The 22525-nt window shown below is 44.6% G+C and overlaps 2 protein-coding genes across 22 annotated transcripts in view; one reads left to right on the top strand and one right to left on the bottom strand.

The window, feature by feature from the left end:
* Positions 1–22525, top strand: part of LOC111245377 (uncharacterized) — a 90101-nt gene that overhangs the window by 47595 nt on the left and 19981 nt on the right. The gene's annotated exons all lie outside the window — the stretch shown is intronic.
* IntS3 (integrator complex subunit 3) lies at positions 1044–11213 on the bottom strand. Of its 3 annotated transcripts, none has more exons than XR_002671296.2 (3): positions 5376–11213; positions 4498–5124; positions 1044–4215 (listed from the first exon to the last, which is right to left on the bottom strand). XR_002671296.2 is itself a non-coding variant. In XM_022793670.2 (2 exons), the coding sequence occupies exons 1-2, from the start codon at positions 8338–8340 to the stop codon at positions 4655–4657; spliced, it is 3435 nt and encodes a 1144-aa protein (XP_022649405.1). In that variant the 5' UTR covers positions 8341–11213; the 3' UTR covers positions 1044–4654. The 3 variants fall into 3 exon arrangements, 1 of the variants encoding a protein (XP_022649405.1); XR_002671297.2 differs by having other exon boundaries at positions 1044–4046; XM_022793670.2 differs by having other exon boundaries at positions 1044–5124.

Below are 22525 nucleotides of genomic sequence, written 5' to 3'. Positions count from 1 at the left end.
CTAACACAGAGAGATAAATTGCCCGACACCGTCTACATTCAGCTAGACAGCGATCAACCGTACAATCTTGGCTATCTGGTAATCGATATTGAGTGTCAACCAGAAAATGTTTGCCTTTTGGTCACGCACTATTCCGTCTGACTATCGATTATGACGGTCTAAGTGACGCTGCCTGATTTGATTAACACATTGATTTCTCGTGGAATTTGTTGGCCAGGAATGAAAATCCGGCCTTAACTTGTGCGGCCTTATGGTGAACTTACGGCCTCAGGAAAAGCTTACGAAGCCAATGTGGTCGAAGGGATTGCACATCTAAAAATTTTTGGAGAGCTTATTATGTAATTTCAGAGCAAGACTTCAAGGGTAGTTTTCGCAAATCGTACAGAAGGAACATTGAACATTGTAAGGGAAAAGGCAAGGTATAACCATCAAACTGGATGTTTTCAACACTAAAAAAATCTACCTTCTCCTCTGAGTATGAATTTTGACACGCTCCTAATGATTGGATGAGCTTCGCTATTTTAATTCCATTAGCTGTTTGGTATTAAATGTTCTCGTAAAAAAAAACAAACGACCGCCAACCTGCATCAGTCATGTGCCCATATGTCTTGCTGTTGCTAATTTTGTCCTCACATGCGCATACTTGTCAATAAACAGGAGCAAACTTTATAACAATGGTAAACACATTATGGCACATTGTTCACACGCGCAGCGCCTAAATTTGATCATGCTATGTTATATCATAATGTAAGTGCGATCGTACGCACGGACAGCACTTTTTTGAGCAAGTAGCTCTTCGCATCACACAATGAGTGTGACGAGCTAGCAACGGATGTATATGGCGTGTATAAATCAAAGGCCTAAATACAGCCATATGATTTTACTATATCCAGTTTGTAACGGCATTTTCTACAAACATTGTTGGAATCTACTGGTGGCAAATACGAATTCTGCTTTACATGAGACAAAATTAACAGAAATACAGAGTTGCTTAGCAGGATGTTCAGTAATTACTTCTCGTTCCTAATGAAAACAGGACCGCGAACTGTGAAAAGTACAACCACTTATTTTATTTTTTAATTTTATCGCCCAAGTTGCCTACGCAATTACACATCTAACGCCCGCATAACACATACATACACAGCTTATTCTCGGGTTCTTTTTATCTAATTTTCTTCCATATATATATATATATATATATATATATATATATATATATATATATATATATATATATGTATTTATTATGTATATATGTACAGTGGATTGTCAACATTTACACAAGAGCAGCATCTTCTACATACAGGTCTTTCCACCTGAAGGTACGGGGTTAACTTTCGTTTTTTCGACGTGGTAAAAAATGTTTTTGTTCACCAAAAAAGACAAAAATCTTAGTTTTGCTCGTACACATCACCGTACCGCTGTGGAAATAAGTTGTGGTCAAAGAAACAAATATGTCCGCTCATATCGTTCCATGTCGAGCGAAGGAATCCCATTTTGCTTAGCAGTTTATACAAGCTCCACTGGAGATCTCCGATAAGCCCAGTCCCTGCCCTTCCCAGCCTCGACCCATTATATGTCGACCGCTGGATAACTGAATACTTAACCATACGGCTTCACTATAAGCATAAGAAAGATTCTTGTACGTCCTGCCACTGTTTACATCGACCTGACCTACATCTTAGCCGTATGCACTTGAATAAACAGTAGCTTTTGAACAATCGCTAGAAGCTTGTGAATATTAACTCGAATAATGCAATTAGGTAATTTACGAGCTCTCTATTAGCTCGCGTCACAAGTGAAGTACTGCGATATGCTCTACACGTGCCTTAAGTCAATAATACTAATACGATAAGATCGTATAAAGTATTCTATAGAGAATAATCATCATGGAAAAGTGGATTAATTTCGATCTTTTCTATTTATGATACGTGTTCTTTTTAAATAAGCTACGTACAGCTTATTACATTTTTCGCCCAACGGATTTGCCCATTTCGCTTTTTGTCGTTTTTGTCGCCATCTACCGCTATGAACAATTACTATTATTATTATTATTATAGATATAGACTGTGGTCCCCGAAACGACGGTTTTCCATTGGACGCAGGCACTGTGATCGTGATCTTTCACCCGAATAATGTTTTACGCCCTTACAAATCTTTTTTCTCTAAAAAATATTTACACAGTATATGGCAAATAGCCGTAGAGACCGAATAGATAGATAGATAGATGAGTAAGAAAATATATAAGCAACAATTATGCACGCAGATGAGTAGAACTCAAGTTTACAGCTGGATTGACGGACCAGAAGTAGTGACTAACATAAAATACCCTTTCAATTTCGTATTCAATGAAAATAGTCAACCGTAAAGTAACTACATTACAATTTCGCCTTCGTTTTTCGAAACGCTATTATGACGACTTTTGCCAGCACGCCCATATATTTTTTTCGTACTAGAGGAGGAGTCATCAAATATTCATAATTAACTCTTCTTTGTCTTCTGTACTCTTTATACATCGAACATCATCTTTTTTTTTGCCTTACGTAACATTACATACTTTATTCGGCTCGTTGCCCCCATTATGTGATATGCACATATACAGTCTTATATTACGCACGCTCTTACAGACAGACTATGATACAGTCATTTGAGTCAGCGTGTTCAGTTTTGGCTTCTTCCCCTCGAATTGATATATTGAACCTCGTCTTTGTCTAATGCAACTTCCTCGGGATCTACCTCGTACCTGGTCTTCGAGACGCGCTGAGTAAATTTTGTTGTCTAGTATACTAGCGAGAATAACATTGTAATAACAATAATTACCACAGTAGTCATAATCCCTAGACTTGTGCATTTGCTCGACCCTCACGATGATTAGTGTACCTCTCTTTAAAATCGACTAGCGAAGCATGTTGTGGTCAGCGACACTAAAAGTTGGTAGTAATTTTCTTTATTGTTACAGATTTGCCTATTAATTTACCCTAACAGTAGCCATATATATATGTCTGTCCTCTTCCCCACCAGCCCCTTAACGTAGTTAGAAAATCTCTATAATATTCGGCATTATCATTTGTTTTTGCTTTTCTTTGGCTGGACTACTTCTTGTATGTCTCCATTGTTCCGTTGCTAGTAGGGTTTTTGTCGTTACTAACGATGCTGCTATGGCTGCATAAATTTCCAGGAGCGTTTCCGCATGAGTTCGCCCCGTCAAACTTTCAACTAATTTTTCACATTGCCTCTTCGCAATTACCTGTAAGATAGAAGCCATCTTGTGCTTGGGGTGCTTCACTTCCCAAACTAATCGACGTGTTATTATGCACAGTTACAATTTACACTAAAGCAAAGCAATATTAATGACTTTATAATCCTATGAACATAGTTACTATGCTACCAATGAAGGTTCCTCAATTGATCACACAGTCGCTTCATTTTTTTCTCTTGTCACGATACATATTCCTAAAGTGCATTTTTTTCATATCCAGCAATAATGACTTGTTCAAGCTTGCTTTACGTACAACTCACTCTCCTCTTATATATCCTATAAAGTCACTGTATTTATTGTTGCTTTGCTGTTGCGCGATCGGTCATTTTGTCATCAAGATTCTATTGTTGTGACAAGCTCAAAAAGAGAGCGGCGCGCGAACAGACATATCAAAGGTCGCAAAATAGTTGTCATCCTCGCAGACAAGTACACCTTTCCCACCTCAAGTCATTGGGCATAAACGTGAACTTTGTCACACGCATCAACACATGGCATTCACAACAGAAGCAACACTCGTTTTAGAGAATGTTTCTAGCTTCTTATGTAAAAATCTACACTCCACCAGTTAACGTGTGTCGAAAACCCTAACTTCCGCTCTTACCGGGCTTTTTCTCTACGTAATCTCGGAGAGGATAACGGCCTCATAAGAATAATAATAACAATAGTAGCAGTGATTACAATAAAAGCAGAAACTGCTCCATTTGTCGGTGTACATTAGCAGGTTTGTCGAAAGCTCTGTTTCTTCCTTTTTTTTTCAGGTCGCCAATCAGGTTGTTCGCTTCGTTGCCTATCGAAAAATTTGCAACCAGCAAAAATTGATTTTGTGTGAATCAAGTTTGACTGCGAGGCTGAGCTGCCATGCTAATGCTACTGGCGCGCGCGAATCACGCTGGACTTTCTCGATCTTCATCTTCTCTAGTCACGTTACATTTAGCCCTATGCATAGACAAATGCACCTAAAGCAAAACAAAACAACGTTTGATGCAAAACGAGCGCGTTAGAATGGTGTCCCTGATCAACATCGAAGTGTAAAGGGGCATCGACATTGCTTTCGTGCGACGATACATCGATATCATTGATATACATCACCTATCACATTAATAATTTTTCATATATTGCTACACATATTGGAATTAAAAGCAAAATGCAAATAAGGAGCAAGTCCAGCGTGAATTGCATACAGTTCAAAAATAGCCGTTAAAAATACGCAGACTTTTTGTGTCTTAAAATCGACCTACCAAGCTCGGAATTCGAATGTCGTTGATCGTAGGGCAAAGAGGCGACTCACTAGTGGTAACTTGTTAGTAACATTAGCAGCCGAAGCACAAGACGAATACAACTTTCAAAACCATTTCCTTGGTCCTCGCGCCAGTTGACTTTCGGACACTTCGTCTCCTAATCGGAGTCCGATACCAGCTGTTTCCGTCGTTTTCGCGGTGGTTTTGGCTTGCTTGTTTCCTCTTCGGTGCTTGAATCATACTCCGTGTCCGATCCTTCATCATCATTGCGATCTTTCTTGCTTGAACCGCTTGTAGTATTTCCACTTCGTTTTTGGGGGGATCCGGATACGCTGCCAGCACCCCCGCGTTTACCACGATTCGAGCTTCGTGCCTTACTTTTCTCCCGAACGGGGGTGTATTCCTCTTCCGAGTCGTCGTCCGCGGCAAGTGCAAAGAGTTGGGCGAATCTCGCCCGTTGATTTTCATTGGCTGCGACGTGCGCATGCTGTAACGCCGAGTGCAAGGGCTCGGTTGCGAAGAAATCGGTGCTTTCCCCGCAGTTTTGCCGCAGCTGATCGAGATGCAGCAGGGCTTGCTGGGTACTTTGAGCGGCCTGGCTTTTTGTTTGCCGCCGACGCTTATTACCTATCGAACAAAAAAAATAAAAAGATGATAGGTAACGCTAGCTGCTGACTAGTGTTATGTTTAAGAGATTGTATATATATATATATATATATATATATATATATATATATATATATACATATATATGCGTCTTTTTAATGATACGAGATGAAAATTGTTGTACTTGCCAATGCATTGCAAACAAAAACAAAATATAGTTTACAAATGTAAGGAAACAGCCCAAAACAACTGTTATGGCTCTAAACACGCACCCTTTTGAGGTACTACCATCGTGGCCAGGACTTCAGCTAGGACATCGGCACAAAGAATAGCCCAGTGCTTTAGCAGTGAAAGGACCAGAATGTCTTTGTCGTTAATATCTCGCGAAAGAAGTACTTGCACCAGTTCCGTCGACGGTTTCTGGGCAGCAAGAATTAACATGGCGCTGTTGCATGCCTCCTGGTGGTTTACGAAGTTCAGTAGTGGCAAAAGTGGTAACAGCCACTCGGATTGGAATCGGTGTGCTTGCAGCAAACCCCAGAAGGCCATCTGCTCGAACGTTTCCCAGTGAAGCGATGCCTTGGCCAGTGGCAGAAAGTTGTCCTGGGTTAGCATCGTAAGCTCGCCCTGCAGACATTGACAACAGAGTTGTTGAAGTTGACTGGAGTCAATAACCGATAGAACAAGATGAAGTAGCTCGGAATGGCCCAAAGCAGCTGATGCGAACTGCGAGTAAACTTCTGGCACAAGGAAGCACAACAAACGAATATGACCAGCCTGTTCGCACAGCGCGAGATCATCGCGCAGTGCGTCTTCCAAACTGTGTTTGGCGTTCTTGGCTACAACGAGCTCTTCGTACGGTGAGCTGTTCGAATCGAATCCTCGGCTGGGTTGATCCGCTGTCGCCTCCTGATTGGTCAGGTGCACACGCTTTACTCTTTGGTAGAACAATAGCAAAACCGAAAGTCGTGGCTGGTAAAGCGACATTTCAACGAGAATCTGTAGCTGCGCTCGTCGAGACTCGTGTTGAGGTGAAGTCTGGCAGAAGCTACGCAATAGGACGAACAGCGGTGTTCCGATGGCGTTTTCCAACGTGTCATTGTTCAGCGTGTCCGGCAGAACGTTCCGGGTGAACTCGTCGGTAAGCACGTGTGAAAAGCACGCACCGAGCTGCTTCGCCAATGGGCGGTCGAACGTCTCACACTCGATGAGATCTTGCATGAGGCGTTCGATTACCGCGCATTGGCTCTCGGTATCTCGCTCTTTCTGCAGTTGGCTCATGTGTGTCTTGAATGGTTCAGGTAGACCCTCGAGAAATTCATCGATCGCCGGTGGCGAAGGGCTACCATCGGAGTTATTCCCGATCTGAATGGTGACGGGCATATTACCACCGGTTGCAGCGATGCCACCCGTCACAACTATGGGAGTTGGAGTTCCGCCTCCCACACCGGTGACCATCACCAAAGGTTTCTTATCATCAATTGCGCTACCACCGAGCTGCTTTGGAGCGCCGCCAATTTGCGACGCTAGCTTGACCTCCTGCTTGAGCTTGACAATGTTATCCTGCGGTAACGTTGTGGCGGTGGTTGGTGCACTTTTGACCTCAGGTTTGATCGGTCGGAATACGGCGCTGTTGTTTTCATCTTCATCATCGGAGAACTTAGCCATATCTGCAGTCCGTTCGCAGTTAACGATGACTGGACTTCCATCTACAAGGACGGGATGAATGGGGGACGGTCCGCCAGGCACCCCACCACCGACCGCCTGGATGTCATCGATAACGATTGGCTGTTTCTTCATATCGGCCGTGTAGAATTCGGCAAAGTTTTCTCGGATACAGTTCTTGAGTTCGTTGTCAAGTCGGGGGTAGTCGAATAGTGGGGCAAGTGACGATAGAACCCGCTTTTCGAGGATAACCCGCAACGACGTATGGATGCCCTGACGAATCCGGTCCGCGAGCGGCTTCGAAAACTCGCGCATGATCCGAATCAGAAAATCCCATAGGGTGGCAGTAATTTGCGGATGAGGGCGGATCGAATGGAACATGACAAGGATAGCAGGCTCTATATTCATGATATTATCCTTTTCCGAGTCGAAAACGAGCCAGTCGTAGAACAGTGCCATTTTGCAGTTAGACGCTTCGACGTTGGACAGACATGTCATCAGAAGCCAACCGATAACTGCCCACCGGGGCAGGACGTCCGAACAGAGGATCTCGTTCGACGGATGGATAAAACAGCAGATATACCGAATAAGATCACATCGCAGCGATTGGCTCTCGGGCGTCGACAGGTACTGCTTGTGAAACCAGTCTTGATAACGACGCTGTTGGCCAAGTTTCACTTGATGCGTCATAAAGTAAAGTTTTCTCTCCATATCTGGCGTGACACGGGATTGCAGAAAGCGGCGGGGCGTCCTCGTGGCAAGTAACTGCGCGACGCCATTAGTTAATGACGGCGACAGCGCCGTCGGCCGCTCTAACAGGTCTCTCCAGATCGCCTCGAATTCGGGTATGCGCGCCACGTTCTGCAGGACGCGCACGAGGTCGCGACCTATCATTGCACACTCCTGAAACTTTTCCCGGAGCGTTTTTATGCAAAACTCAACCTCTCGCTGTCGGAGCTGCGCAAACTGAGGCGAGAAATGATCGACGATTAATCGTAGATATGTATAGACGCTCGTGGCTAACAAAATGGGAAACTTTTCTAGCCAGATAGAATTCTCGCAGAGCAAATTGAGTAGCGCTTCGGCTAGCCAGACGTTCCTCGGGCTCACGTCACCACCCTGAACCTGCCGTAACAAATTAAGCACGACAGCGTCGGTACCTGATACAAGATGCTTGATCAGCTCGCGTGCCAACCATAGCAGCTGGTTACGGGCCACTTCACTAAGTTTTGGGTAGCGCTCGATGGCCACTTGGATTAACTGGGCGATAAACGTCTGCATACCATCCCGACTAACGAGGGTCAGATCGCGATAGAATCGGCCAGCCAGTGATGGCTCGGTGAGCATGATGGCTAGCAGGCCGAACGACACCTCCTCGTGGCTGGGCTGGTTCCGGCATACGTGCTGGGTAAGACCTTCGATCGCCTCGTTGTCACTCATGTTGTGCGTGAGCGCCTGCAGCAACGCTAGACCTTGGTCGAGTTTCTCTTCGACGCCGGTCTCATCGCGTTCCAGAGCCGAACTGACGAAAAGTCGAGCGGTCGCAGGCGACGTGCTCGCTGTGGTGCTCATGTTGCATCACCTTGAGCTGGCTTAATTCAGCTCGATTTAGGGCTTCCTGGGGGAAGCGCTCCACTGATCTGTTTGCTTCTATGCGGCCGTACTGTGTACGGTATATTCCACTGCGACGACAAATCAATGATGCCGGCTACCGGCATAGCCTGGTCTGCCTACATTCAACAGACCGCATGGGACACTGCATAAACATGCACACATCCACCACCCATACACAGACACGCCCGCGCACGCACACACACATACACCCACACCCACATACACACGCACACACGCCCACGGTCGAAGGGAAACAATATTTATATTAATTGGAATCACTCCACTTTATAGCTCGAGAGTATCGTAAGCCCGTGTAACATCTTCATTTGAGTTGCAAACAGTTTCTGCATCGTGGAGACTGTCGATGCTGTTTTACATGACACCGGCTAATCGATGTTCTGCTTAGATGGTACTGGCTGGTACAGCACATTGGTTTCCGCTAATCAATTCGTCGTCGTAGCAGTATCATCAAATCGAACTTAACATGTACAGAAACGCGTCTTCGTCAACTTGCTGGGTATATCCGTTCGTCTCCTAAGGTTTCACTGCGGTTCATTGCGTCCGGCTGACTATCATAGTGCGCTGACAACCCCAACCAAGAAGACTAATATGTTTAACGTTGTGCCCACTTACCACTAGCGCCCACCAGGTGTAACGGCGAGCGCATGTACAGTGGTAGGACAATTGAACGCCAGTTTATCGTATCACACCGAGCCACCAGGCAAGGCAGCGTGCGGAGTTGTCCAGCAGCGATCACAGGCCACAATGGTGCTGGTGGGGTTTCTGTGGCCGCCGTTGCTTCTGGAGACGACGGGAAGGCAGGTTTCTGTTGTCGTCCTTTCCTACACTAGATGCTAGCGTTGTTCTTGTCCTCGCAGTCGTGATAGTGGCGTGCGGTGCTGTGCTCTGCTGCCTTTAAGGTCGCTGCTGTATAATCGACCCTATTTCGGGTCTGGGCCATTACGTTGTAGCTAGCCGGCTAACACCGCACCGTCGGTGGCTTTTGCCACTGCCGCAGCAGCACCGCAAAAAGCACACTACAACGGTACCACACCTCGTTTGTCACAATTGACTGGTGCTGCCTGTCTAGCATACGTATAGAAAGGAATATAAGGAATCAATTATCATCGATACGATGAGAGAAGATCGCTACTGGATGGGCAGGCCTGCTGTTACTCGCGTGTCGACACCAGTAGGTCGTCGCCTAGAGCTAATTCAGCTATTACTTTTACTAGTGCTAATGCTGCTGCTGCTGCTGTTGCCACTGTGGCCAGTACTTGGTAAAACAGCGTGGTCCAAGCTCAGAGGCAGCGGTCATCCAATGATGCTATGCCATTTGTATAAGCAGGTGTCTTTCTGCGTACCGCCATGCCAATGTTTGCTGGCGACCGTCGCACGTTCGTCGGCGAGTTGCCCCACTCCTATTTGGCTTTCCAGCTAAAACAGCAACAGCAGCGGTGCTGTTGTAGCAGCATCAAGACGGCACCAACTATGGCAAATAGCACAACAACACAGTGAAGTAATGGTCTGCCATCCGTCCGTCCGTCGGTTGTTCGTTTGCTGTGCTGTCTCCCCTCTATGTTGTCTGCCTGATCGCACCGTGTTGTTTTTTCTAGAGCCGAACGACAACGTTAGTTACTGCTGCTGCCGGAGGGACGCCGACACTGCTTCGAATTCGAGGTCCCGCCCCGTACTATCATGGGTCTGCTGCTCGACCGCCTCGCCGCCCGCTCTGTCCATCGGCCGCCGCCGTTGCCGTCCTTAATCACTGTGGTCTCTACAGAGCGCGACTAATGGTACTGGTGAGTATGTGGCTATGACTAGGAGAGTTTTTCAAACTGCAGCTGGCGGCACGGCTGCTAAGACTGGCGCCAATGGATCGCCCCGCTTCTGCTGATGTGACGGTTCGCTTCGAGCGGGCACCGTACACGAAGCTGGTGCTCACACGATCGCATACAGCTTTTGCGGCCGATAACCGCTGCTGTTTCCGCCGCTGCAGACGGCCGTAGCAGATAGCCGGGCTACAGCCACTCGAACAAGTTTCCTTTGCGGGACACAGAGAACACACACATACTAAACACCAGACACTTGACACAGAAAGCACTGACTTGCTGTGCGCTGCTCACATAGAATAATACAACTGTGCAAGAGCGACACCCCGCCAGAGCGACACGGACGTGCAAAAGCCGGCCGCCATCCAGCGCACCACGGACGTGCGAATCGCGGGTTGAGCTCACCAGGGGTCGCTGGGAGCGGCGATAGGAAGGCGGTGAGTCGGGCCGCCGTCGCCGTAGCACAGCAGCGGCAGCAGCCAAATCGCCCGCTAAGTTTCTCTGTCCTTACAGACTGCCTGCTGCTACAAGTTTCCAACAGCGCGGCTGAGATACACGGGCCTACGGAACAAAGTCGATGTTGAGCGCAGGACGGCCGTCACACGAATGAGAGTCGCGGCCGAGCGAGGCCATGCAGCGTCGCCCTTTCCTCAAAGGGATCTGCTGGAGAGGGCAGCTCGTCGCCTGACAATCGCTAGTCGGCGCTGTGAGGTGGCGGCGACGGTAGCGAAGAGATCGACAGATAAATCGAGCAGCAGTAGTAGCGCCAGCACAAACGACCAACGGCGCGTGACTGAATCGCTCCCTGTCAGTTGAAAGACGGTGATGCTGGCAGCATTAGAGCTGCGAGAGGTGTCCGTCTCAGGCATGATGAATGCTCTGTTGTCGATCGTCATTGGGAGTGAGTTGCTTCTGTAGACGCCCGTTGCTTCAGCCATAAGGCGTTAGCGTTGCAGCTAATTTGGAGGAGGCAGCCAACTCAAGAAGATTGGCGAACGCGAGTTTGCACCTGGAAAACCGGCGAAAACCTCTGTAGCTCTCGCAGCTGTTCGAGCTCTGCTAGATATCAGATAACAGTAGGGACGCCGTGAAATCGTTCTAGTAACTAACGTGCGTGTTGGGATTTTATGTACGTTTGTTGCTTCCAGCAACAAGAAACGAAGTGACCAGCTACATGCTGCTAGTCAAATAGACAGGCACGGACGTCTATCTCACAGCTGGCGCGCATCATTCCACCAGTCATTGATTTGCTTGATGCGAATCTGGCTATATACCATTACGATAGCAAACGAACGGATGACTTAGAACACGCTGCATGTGCACCCGTAATATTCCTGCTATGCTAGTGTCAATAACGTCGCCAGGCGTCGCAGACATGGTTCAAATATATAATATTACGTGCGTACCTTGCGCACACGTTTATGAACGGGAGCTAGACTCGCCATCTTTGGTGAAAGCAATATGAAGGGATATTACGCCGGCAGGCTGCAGTGCGCTGGTGTTTTGTAGCAGTTTGTCAGCGACGTAGCGTCAGTACGCCAACGCGGCAAGTGCTATTACGACAACAGGACCATATAGTAGATCGTCGCAGAGGCAGTTTTAGTTCGAGATAGATGTCTGCCCCAGACGAGTAGATCCAGGTCCTATGTATTCGTTCCGTCAACAACGAAAGTCGCAATAATAATACTAGTTGTATGATAATAATTGCGCCGCCTGTATAACTCCAATCGGCCGAGCAGTATACAATGATTGGAGCAACTGGAATAGGCCATTTTATTACTTTTACATTTACACCCCGCCACTGTCTCGCGACAGGCACCTGTGAGTGCATTTCTCTCCGCGTCCACGCAGATTTTTTAGTTCTCGGTTCTCTCAGTTCGTGTGTCCATGCCTGCTGTAAGTCGAGAGTAACTCTCAAAGGCTTGCGTCACCGTTATCAATAGCACCAGTTATTAAGTTGTCGTAAAAGAACATTTTCTAGTTTAACATAGCGCTGTCGTCCGTCAATGATGATTCATGAGCGTCCCAGTCACGGCCAACAACGGGGAAAATGTTTTGTCGGATAAGTGTAGAAGGTAAGCTCGCGGTTTTTGCGATCGCACTCATGGGGAGACTTGCTGCCTGGATAGCTGTATAGGAAGATGTTGGATCGCGCGTTAGTTGCGCTGCCATTGACTGGGCGTCATTCATAATGAAGTGATTGGCCGTTGGGCGCTCGGTGATGTTAATGACACGTGCGAGTCTTGATCCGCTGGCAAAACACGCTTGTCCATGGTATGGCCGTGCGCATTGTCATCGATACTGTCGAAAGATAGTGACCCAGTGAGTACGTTGGGCTGTAAGTACGCTGCTGGAAACGATGTTTTTATACCCTGTGCTTTCGGGTCGCGAGCTCGGCAATAGTTTGCTGCTTTGTGGATGTTTGTAGATGTGTATCTAACATGTTGGCCCCTTGTAGTTTGGCCCCCTAGGACCGCATGCTTTGTACAGGAACGCCTGCAAATTAGAATATAACATCTAGTCTTATCTGCATCTCGTTATAGCATGTTCACACTTTTGAGAGCTGTACACTTTATTTATGCGTGATGTAGGGCTGACTTTTATCGTTGCCTTTACGTTCAGCAACCAACGAGTCTCGATATGAAACAGCTGCATCGCATATTTTCAACTATGGTTCTTTTGTTTGAAGATACCGGTGATTGGAATTGTAACAATTGCTCTAGTTGCGATAGCTGCAGGTATGAATCGCTAGACCACGAGATCTGTGCTGTTTTTTTGTTTGTAGTGAGGTGCTGAGTCGGTTTGTAAGTGAAGCAAGTCTGTGAATCTGCATGGATAGTATCTATATATATATATATATGCGCGCATTAACGGGAAGGCGCTACTACCAAGTCAACGTGTGTCATGATAAGCTATGAAGTACGAAGTAGCGCCTACCTTAAGCGGAAATACTCTAGTTCACAACCGTACTCGGCTGCTCGAATCTGTTGAAATGCCATCTTCCGTGATTGTATCCGATAATGTTCTTCTCCTTACAATAACGGGTTTTGCATGACTCGGGGGTTAACACTGAACAACGAATAGTAAACCATGAACGACAATAGCACTGACAGCAGTCTGTCTAATTACCTTGAGATATGCGTATATCATAATATAATATACATTAGGGGGTGATATTAGATTGAATTCAATTGCTTAATATAATTAGTAACATAAATCTGGAGGCGGCGGTGGTGACCCGTCAAACGTATACTGGCAAGCTTTGCTTTGATTGCCAGCCAGCGGCGATGAATTTCCATTGATGAATCTTCATTCACATGGCGGAAATTGCTACTGATTGTATTCTACGAATAGGTATTAGCTATGCAAACGCAAAAAAAAAACAATCCCACTTATTAACGCTACTAGCATCAACAATCAAAGATCGCCAGCAGGAACCCCCCAGAAGTGCCCGAGCAATTGCACAGAACCTCATCTTATCCATTACCATTACACTTACTAAATAAACCCTTACGTAGTACATGATCATTGATTTGGCCGGAATCGCCACTGCCGGTTGACAGCTGTAGCATTCCGTTCTTTTACGTTAATTTGTCGATAATTACTCTTCTGTGTCATGTGATGCACATATTCATTGCCTGCGTCCCATTGTTCTCCCATTTTTTTCTTTGGTAGGGCGCGAGGGGTGTGATTAATGACTAGCGATCGGTCAGGACGGCCGGTTCGTCCCGTTAGTTGAATGGCGACTGCCTGAGACGGACTTTATTCGCTGGAGGAGTTAGCTCATCACTCACCGAGTACTCCAGATCTCATTTCAATTTCCTAGGTTTTCCTTCACCTCCGTTTCGCCCATTTCTCGTATATTTACGCTCTATGATATGTTGCTGTCGTGGACGATTTTCGTCCGACAGCTTATTGCTTTTCGGGAAAATGTGCTCCTATGGGAAGACGAGACGAAGACGGCAGAATCATGAACATATGCTAGGGCGTCCATGTTCGTCGAGCGGAATGCAGTGCTCTCGTGCGCCAGTGTGAAGAAAAACGTAACGTCGTGCAGTGTTCTCAGCTGCAAGCGTCTCTTCGTAACGCATTCGGGAATATGGGAAGTATTCAATGTTTTAGGAGAATAAAAACGATCTTTCGCACATGTGTTCTTTTTACAGTAGGGTTTTCTGTCAAGCCATATATATATGTGCTCTTTCTCCATGTAGTATCAATATATACACATATGAGTACATTTTTTAAAAGTCACATTTATTACCAGCTTAACCCGTCCAGGGAAAGCACGGAGACAATAGCCACGCGAGTGCGCCTCTCAGTTCGGTGCCCTCCTCCTCTATCACACAGACACGTTCCCGCTCTCTATCTGTCTCTCTCTCGAAATATCGGAACTACATAGGGGGCGCTACTGTACGCCTACACAAACGTTGTTACCCCACCTCATCCAATCGATATTATGTTCGGAACGTCCGGATAACTCATTTGGGGAGATACCGATCGGGACCTAGTTAGGCTAAAAACTAAACGAGACTGCGGCCATAAAAGCCCAGTTGTTCTAACATAATCGAAAAGTCCAAGCAGGAACACCATAATATGGTATATAAGCGCGTGTCCGTGGTTGTACTCGAAAGGCTACGATCCAAACGGATTCGGAATAGGGTCAAATGGTTTGCTTGCCTACTCATCTATGAAATAGTGTCGTCGGATCCCGTACCTTAGCGATCTCAGAGATCTGCTGTAGCCAAGAGCACGACTTGTCCCTCGTGTTGAAAAGTGAGACATGTGATCAGCAGCGGAGTGGACCAAACTGGGGTTATATATAAGCTATTCAATGGCGCATACGGAAGCGATTTGTTGCCGGGTTAAATAGTGGCGCACGGATTCGCCATAGAAATACCATGAGATCCAGAATACAGGCTGTTACACAAAAAGGAAAATGATACAATGTAAGATTCAGAAATGGCTAGATAGCTCTTTTTCCTTCGTCTTTCCTCACGGTTATGGACTTTGCCTAATCTGTTATTCCAGAAGCAGAAGATTATTACAGATTTAGGTTATATATAAAGAGAATATTGTGTCTCGAAGAAATCGGTGCATATGAATTTCAATGCGTTACCCCGCTCTAAATGTCGGTGTTATGCATGCCAATCAAGCGGGTATCATTATATATATAATTTAATTAACGTTACATACTACGCAATCTGTGTGCGTTAAGGAAATTTCTATGTGATACGAGTCAAATGAAGGGCAGGCGTGAGATAAAGGGCACACGCCCTTGTTTTTAACGAAGCTAGTAGGTGTAGCCTGTCACGGAAGCCGCCAATAGTCGCTGGCAAAAAACATAAAAAACTCAATTCATCTATCTGAATAAACGATGTATAGAGTTTGGTTGATAAAGGGTATCAAGCAGCTACCCCATGCTGTCGCTGTCGTCCTGTCCTTTTTGCGAGAGTGAATTATTTACAATGCCGGGGGTAAGAGAAAAACAGTCTGAATTGAAACAGCACGCAGTCTGTTAGACAAAAAAAGGAGTTCTAGACATACTATGACATAATATAATCACCTTGGTTAAAAAATACCGTTGCCGTTGTTCAAAGCATTTGTATGTCTATTACATGGCTTAGCGTCAGGAGGCATGTACCAAACAGAGTCACAAAATAGATTACAGCAGTAGAAAAACATTCGCGTTACAAGAATGAGTCTGTTCTTGACTAACTGAACAAGCATTCTTTCCCAAAGTTTATTGAGCTTCTGCAGAATAAAGTTTTCTCTTGCCAAATCGTTTCTGTATTGGTTCACGATGACGTTTGATGAATGAATAATGAAGCATATGAATTTAGGCTTCGTTTTGCCTATTGGTAACGGGCCTACACGGAGAACCTTTCCGGTAGCACAGACTGCAGGTCATAACATAGACCGTTTCCATAGATTGTTGTGTCCGCGTCTATGCGCTCCGACAACGAATTGTATGAGCGGAATTGTGACAGATAGATGACACTTGATAAGGATTTCAAATAGGGCCTATCACAACAGAGTAAAAGGCTTTAGGCTAAAGGAAAATAAAACAATTCAATCGCTCTTTCCGCATGCAGATGACGATTTGATAAGTGGTTTGTTTCGACGGGCAGATAAGCCCAGTTCAACTGTTAAATATCCACACCATACATGTGTAGGGCATCGAAATGCCTTACACATGTATGCTGTGTACATGCTCAACAAGAATTTATAAAAATCGTCTAAAATATGTTTGTGCATATCTCCTAAGTGAATATAAATGCAAATCCTAACCTAAGAGCTTTCTTAATTCAGAAGAATAGGTGAATCTTATCCATTACTATTACCGCCTTTACCAGCTTGTAGAAACAGCGTGTTATCTACCTCAATTCCATTGTGGATCCATGTTTCCCCGGATCTTTAGTTCTTTTCGTTAGAGTCGCAAGTACTTAGCCGCAAATTTTTGCGATGTATTACGAAAATTTAGTCCGGAGTCCAAAGCTTAATTTTGAAGGCACAGCCTGTACTTTGCGCTACATTTGTCTGTTACTTAGCGAGTCGTACTGTATCATAGTGCCTGTGCCGATGTGCATAGCTTACAAACAGAAACTTCTGTTGCGATACCCGTAGGCATAGTATGTAGGGGTAGGAAAAGTGCGCGCATGGCAAAAGCCGGAAACGAACGACGACGAGATTACGCTAGCAAACAGACGTAAGGTGAATATATGCGTATTTTGTCTGTCTCTGCTTCGGGCGTGGTAGTCAGAACGTTTACCATTACGCCAGTGCAAGAGCACTCGTGCAGTTGTGGTGGAAGAAACAGGCGTTGAGGGAAGCGAAAGGACGTGGCTCAAAAATGGTACTGGAGGGTAAAGGAGTCAGGATGGAGGGGTGAGCTGCAAGCGGTGAATGAAAGATGTGATTTTCTCACAACTTTTACTTCATTAATTAGACTAGTAACAGCTAGAGTGGATCTAGCAAGCTTTCATTCATTAATGAGAATCTGCCAATGCCTCTCAACAGTTAATATCAGCATTCGAGTAACGCGGCGTTCATTAGATGTTTAAACCAGTCTGGCGTATGAACGACCTTCATGCCATTGTATTGTTGTTGTGAGAAAGACGAACGGAGGCCTTTTGCTGGTAGCAGCAGCTAAAGCTGCACTACTGCTGCCTTACGACACAGGAGATTGGACAGGCCGAGAAGAGGTTGAAATGGGGCCTTACTGAGTAACAGCTGGAAACGCAGCTCGAATACAACGGCTTGAATGGGGAATCTCTGACTTGTTCATACATTGCATAATAGTTGCTGATACAATCTCAGTTGCTATTATAGCGTGAACGGGTCGGTGATCTGGCTTTGAGCCGCCTCTTTCCATCTGTTATCGGGCGCGCAGGCCGCTACCAGATCATCAGTCAATTAAGGACTGGCTGCCGTATCGAATATATAGACGCATATGATAGGGTTATAAACACCGAATTGGTATGAATAGTGACAAAAACAGACTTAACCGTATGACAGAATGAGGCTTACGAACGATAGCAAAGCTGTCGTCAAGTGTGGCAACTCGCGTGCGTAAAGACAATTTACACTAAGTGAATAGCCACAGTGGCACGTTTCTCGGCCAGCACGCTAAACGTGGATACTAGTATTTGTCAAATATCATACGGGTCTATTGTTTAGAAATCAGCAAACAGTCGCAAACGATTAAAGATATCGCCGTTTCTATAAAACGTCGATGTGACCTTAAGACCATTGCTGTTTCCGGCAGACGTGTCTCTGCTTTTTTTTAGAAATTTTTGCTGATTGATGGAAACTCGTAAGGATCAGTCGCGCATATCCAGACGAAGACAGGCGCGCTGTAATCTACTAATGCCTGTTTACTTGGAGTGGCCACATCTGAACGAATCTATGTTCGTTGGATAAGAAATCGAATGCGGCCAAAAACTTTGCCACAATTACCTCCATTAATTCGTGCGTTTGCCGTCGAAAACAGGTGAGGCAAGCAGGCAGGCAACAATACTGGAGGCTGTTGGCGACCTTTTACGTCATTGGAAAGTAATTTCTGAGTATTCTATGCGTTTTATGAACTCCCGCGGGCCAATTTGAATCGTAGTATAGAATAGTGCTGAGCTATATTATTCCCTTGGTAAAATCATGTTCTACGATATTATTGTAGTAACTTCAAGTTTTACAGAATTCACCGGTTTTTTTTTTTTTTTTTTTACTGTAGACCGATTTTCATCTGACTTTCTAAAATGAACTTTATCCTATGATATAATTATTTTCCAATTGGATTCCCACATGCAACAGACTTCTGAGCGGCCAACCCAAGCGATTCTATATAATATTATCCCACACTGTCTACAGCTTGAAATTCTTAACGAAAAACCTTTTCGTGAGCTCGCCAGACACCCATTTTTCTTCGACCGCCCCGCGAAACTATTAATAAGAGTCGGCTGGACATTTTTGCCGTTCTAACGAAGATTCTGAACATAAACGAACGGAAATCTGTGAGTCCAGAGTACGTTGGAACCGAATATATAGGATGAGCGAAAATACATTCGGCGCTCATCTAAACCGATTTCTCCTGACTTCGCCACTGCGCATGTCTAAATGCATCCCCCGGCGGCTATATATATCTTTGAGTTACTTTTAAAGGTTTAATGGGGATATTCCCAGTGGAATTCGAACGTAGTAAATTCATGGCAGTGTTTGTAGCGCTGCTGGAAGTATCAGGAAAACCTGCGCAAGGTTGAAGAGCACGGCCATAGCAAGCCCTCTTAGAGCCTCAACTCGAAAAGCGGGACCAGGGAAAGCCGATGCAACGAAAGTGAATTACTAGAATTACTCTCCTTCATTTCTTTCCGTAAGAAAGTAACTCTGAAAGAAAGGAAATGGTAAGATGGCTGTTGCTGGAGTACCGAGGGTTGGCGGTAGAGGCAAAGTGAGACAAAACGTCAAAAGTATGGATGAAGCAATTAGCACGGAAAGGGAGCCAAGCTCTTTCTCATCGATGTGGGTCTACTGCTTCACCTGGGGATACTTGTCCCGTTGTTGATGGAAACCGCAGAAGTACGGTAACGCTCCTCTAGAGGCGCCTAGTGGAAACGGTGGCAGACGCTTGAAAGCGTTGGCTGCCTGAGAGCTATTATCGGCGAGAATGATCGGGTCTGCGTTCACGTTCCTTTTTCTCGCCTCGTATGGTTGAGGCGGACGAACACATTCAACTATAAAGCGTCTACAGATACTGTTTCGAACATGGCAGGACCTGTAGTTCGTTGATGATGAGACCGATATGACCGGGTGGAAAGGTGAGTATCAACTTCTAAATTGTTCAGGATAAAGACTTCGTCGTGGAGCATGATTTCCAAAGTAAGCTGTAAGCGGCAGCCGCTGTCACATCGAGAAAGAACGGGACAAGGTAATGAAATGTTGAGGAACCGGACGAAACAAACCGTTTCAAAAATGACGACAACACGAACAAGCAAATGAAAATTAAGTTCTAAATATATAATAGCTCGCCAGGAACAAGCAGAGGCATGCGTCATATTTGACTGATGATGATTCTTTATCCGTGTGTGCAATGACCTGACACGTTTGGCAGTTTATCTAATTTTTTTAATCGTACCTATTCAAAACCAGCCCGCTAGTGCTCAACATTCTAATAACAGCACGTTTTCTTGTGATATCTGTTGTTAAATAAATTGAAGTTAGAACGAAACTGCTCTTTTGGAATGCATCTAACTGGAATTAGGGATAAGGACTCTGCAGTGTTATAGATTAGGATATTTTGGTTTTAAGAAAGCGTAGCTCAGAATAGCGTTTAAACTTTAACTTGAGGGTGCAATTTGTACAACTATTGTAGGTGGACCCTATATACGATAACAGAGATCGGAGATACTGCCATTCCTGTTGCTATTGCTTCTAATGTATCGTATGATCAATGATTCGTAAATAAAGCGGTTGTTGTTGTCATCATTATTAAGTGTTATAAAACATACCAGATAGTACAACGTTGGTACGGCCGGGCTATAATTCTTTATTCTATAATGGATTTTAATAAGCCACTGAATAGAAATAGAAGACATATCCTCTAAAACCTGCCGGTGCTTTTTTTTTGACTGTATCTGTAATATGTGTGTGAATTCTATCTTCAAGGACAAGCTCAACACCATCGAGATGGGATGTCTTGGTACTAAAATGAATGTTGATCAGCCGTTTTTAATTGATCAGATTTTACGTTAAGAACTTTTAGGCCTCAGAGACTACGTTAGCTAAACGGTTCTGCAGAAGCCGTATATGCTTTCCTCTTTCGTTTGGGGAATGAAAAATATTTTGCTTTCGGAAGGTTTTACTATTAGCAGGAGCCTGCTCCTAGGACCGGCAGCAATTAGACCTAATTTATGCGTTGTTACATCACAGAAACGTTTGCCACACGCATCCTGTATTATCAGCTGATCTGAACCCCGTGTCATTATGGGTATCAGTTTAGGTAGCCGAACATCAAAAATAATCAGGAAAACGAAGGGACTATTGGACAAAATCTCAATAGAGCAATTGAGTTGTGCTCCATTGAAATTAGTGAAGCCTGTTGGGCTGTATCAAGCTACTACGTTCATACTCGTCGACCGGTCTTTCATAGGTCGAACCAACCCGATCGTCGTCTATGCTGGCGCAGATTATTGCCTTCCGAGTGCGTAATTATCGACGTCCGCTTAAGCAATCGTACAAACATTATTAATTCAAACTAATTATACGACCAGTATCGTTTTCAGTAATTTATTCACGTTTGTCGAAGTCTAGAGAAACGGGCTGAGCTAGGCTTTTTTTTTTTTACCTTCAAGAAATACATACAGCTTCTCCTATACGACTTTCCTTTCAGTAGTATTTGACAGTACTAAGTAGATTAGTAAGATTAGTTATTTTTCCACAATAGATAATAGCAAATACAATCAATGTGAAATGGTGTTGGTAAATACAAATCCAAAATTCTCACGTACCTTTTCTACCCGATAGAAACGGGTGGTATCTTAGAAATGCTAAAGGGGGTCCAGAATTTACAAGAGCTGTCAGCTACATGTGTCAGATCCGATTTGCCCGCCAGACCCCGTGTTCACGACGATTCTCCGTCCACCTGCTTCATTCAACTAGAACAAGTAGGTTTATTAAACCATAAATCAGCTATTTTTTTTAACACTTATTTTATATTTATAGGCAAATTATTGAGCATACTTATTATTACATATTCCCCTTCGCCTTTATTTAAGCCTCCCTAACCCAAATTAAACCCAATTGGAGAAAAAATCACTCCGCCAATTCAGGCATCTAGAGGGTCTTCAACTACCGCTTTCCCAAATATGCTCGCAGGATTTTCCTGGGTAATGTATCTGCACACTTTCTCAATGCAATCGCTTCCATAAAACATGGCTACCGGTCAGAGCATACTGATTACTTGGAAAAAAACGCTCAAGTTAAAACAGCGAAGAGACCTGATCAGTGCGATGTGTGTCAAGTGTAGCCGAAAGCAACCCGATGTTAAAAGAGCATAAAGCTATATAGCCATATATATATATGGCGTCTGGGTTCTGGGTCTATATTTCTATATTTTAAAAATTATAACATGACATGGAACATTGAGAAAAAAAAGATCTTTATAACACAGCGTGGCATGATTCTTAACGTGTACGTATGAATATTAACAAGTAAATCTAGCGATATTTAGGGAAGAGATTCAATGATGGATTATTATATTTAGATCGGAATTGATCACATATCAACCCATAATAGCAACGGGCTGGTAGAACGATCGGAAATTATTATTATTCCCGAAGAAAGCAGTTGTACTGTATTTGGTTCCATTGTAACATATTCTAGGTGTAGCGGTGGCATAATCTGCCCTTTAAGTTTTGTACCCTCGAAGCATTTTCTTCAAAAATATTTTGGCCTATTTTGCTGATCGGTTGTATCTGTGTAGGGCGGACGGACGCTGAAGGCCGACGGGCTTGTCCAACGTTTGGCTGTTGGATTTCGTTATAAAAATGTTATTATACCAGCAAGGACTCTCATGAATACAATCGAACATGGTCCAGTACCCAAGCGACCAAATATGATCCTCTAAATCAGTCATTTTTTTACACACCAATGAAAGCCCGATTACCTGGTGTTAAACACAACTGCCAAGCAATACGTACGAGATGGGTATGCAGGAAACTGATTCATGTATATCAACCATTGCAATAATGACGGTGTTATATTTTCACATTTTTTAAAACGACACTTAAGTTCTAAGATCCATTCAGCACTGCCTACCGATC

This window comes from Varroa destructor, unplaced genomic scaffold, assembly GCF_002443255.2.
Source record: "Varroa destructor unplaced genomic scaffold, Vdes_3.0 BEIS01000002.1, whole genome shotgun sequence".
Lineage (NCBI taxonomy): Eukaryota > Metazoa > Arthropoda > Arachnida > Mesostigmata > Varroidae > Varroa > Varroa destructor.
The sequence above is the reverse complement of the archived record's forward strand: the minus strand, read 5'-3'. Positions and strand labels throughout refer to the sequence as shown.

Coding starts and splice junctions, on each gene's coding strand:
- IntS3 (XM_022793670.2), bottom strand. CDS start 8,340: ATGAGCACCACAGCGAGCACGTCGCCTGCGACCGCTCGACTTTTCGTC. Junction 5,125..5,375: donor GATGGTAGTACCTCAAAAGG/GTGCGTGTTTAG, acceptor TTTGTTCGATAG/GTAATAAGCGTCGGCGGCAA.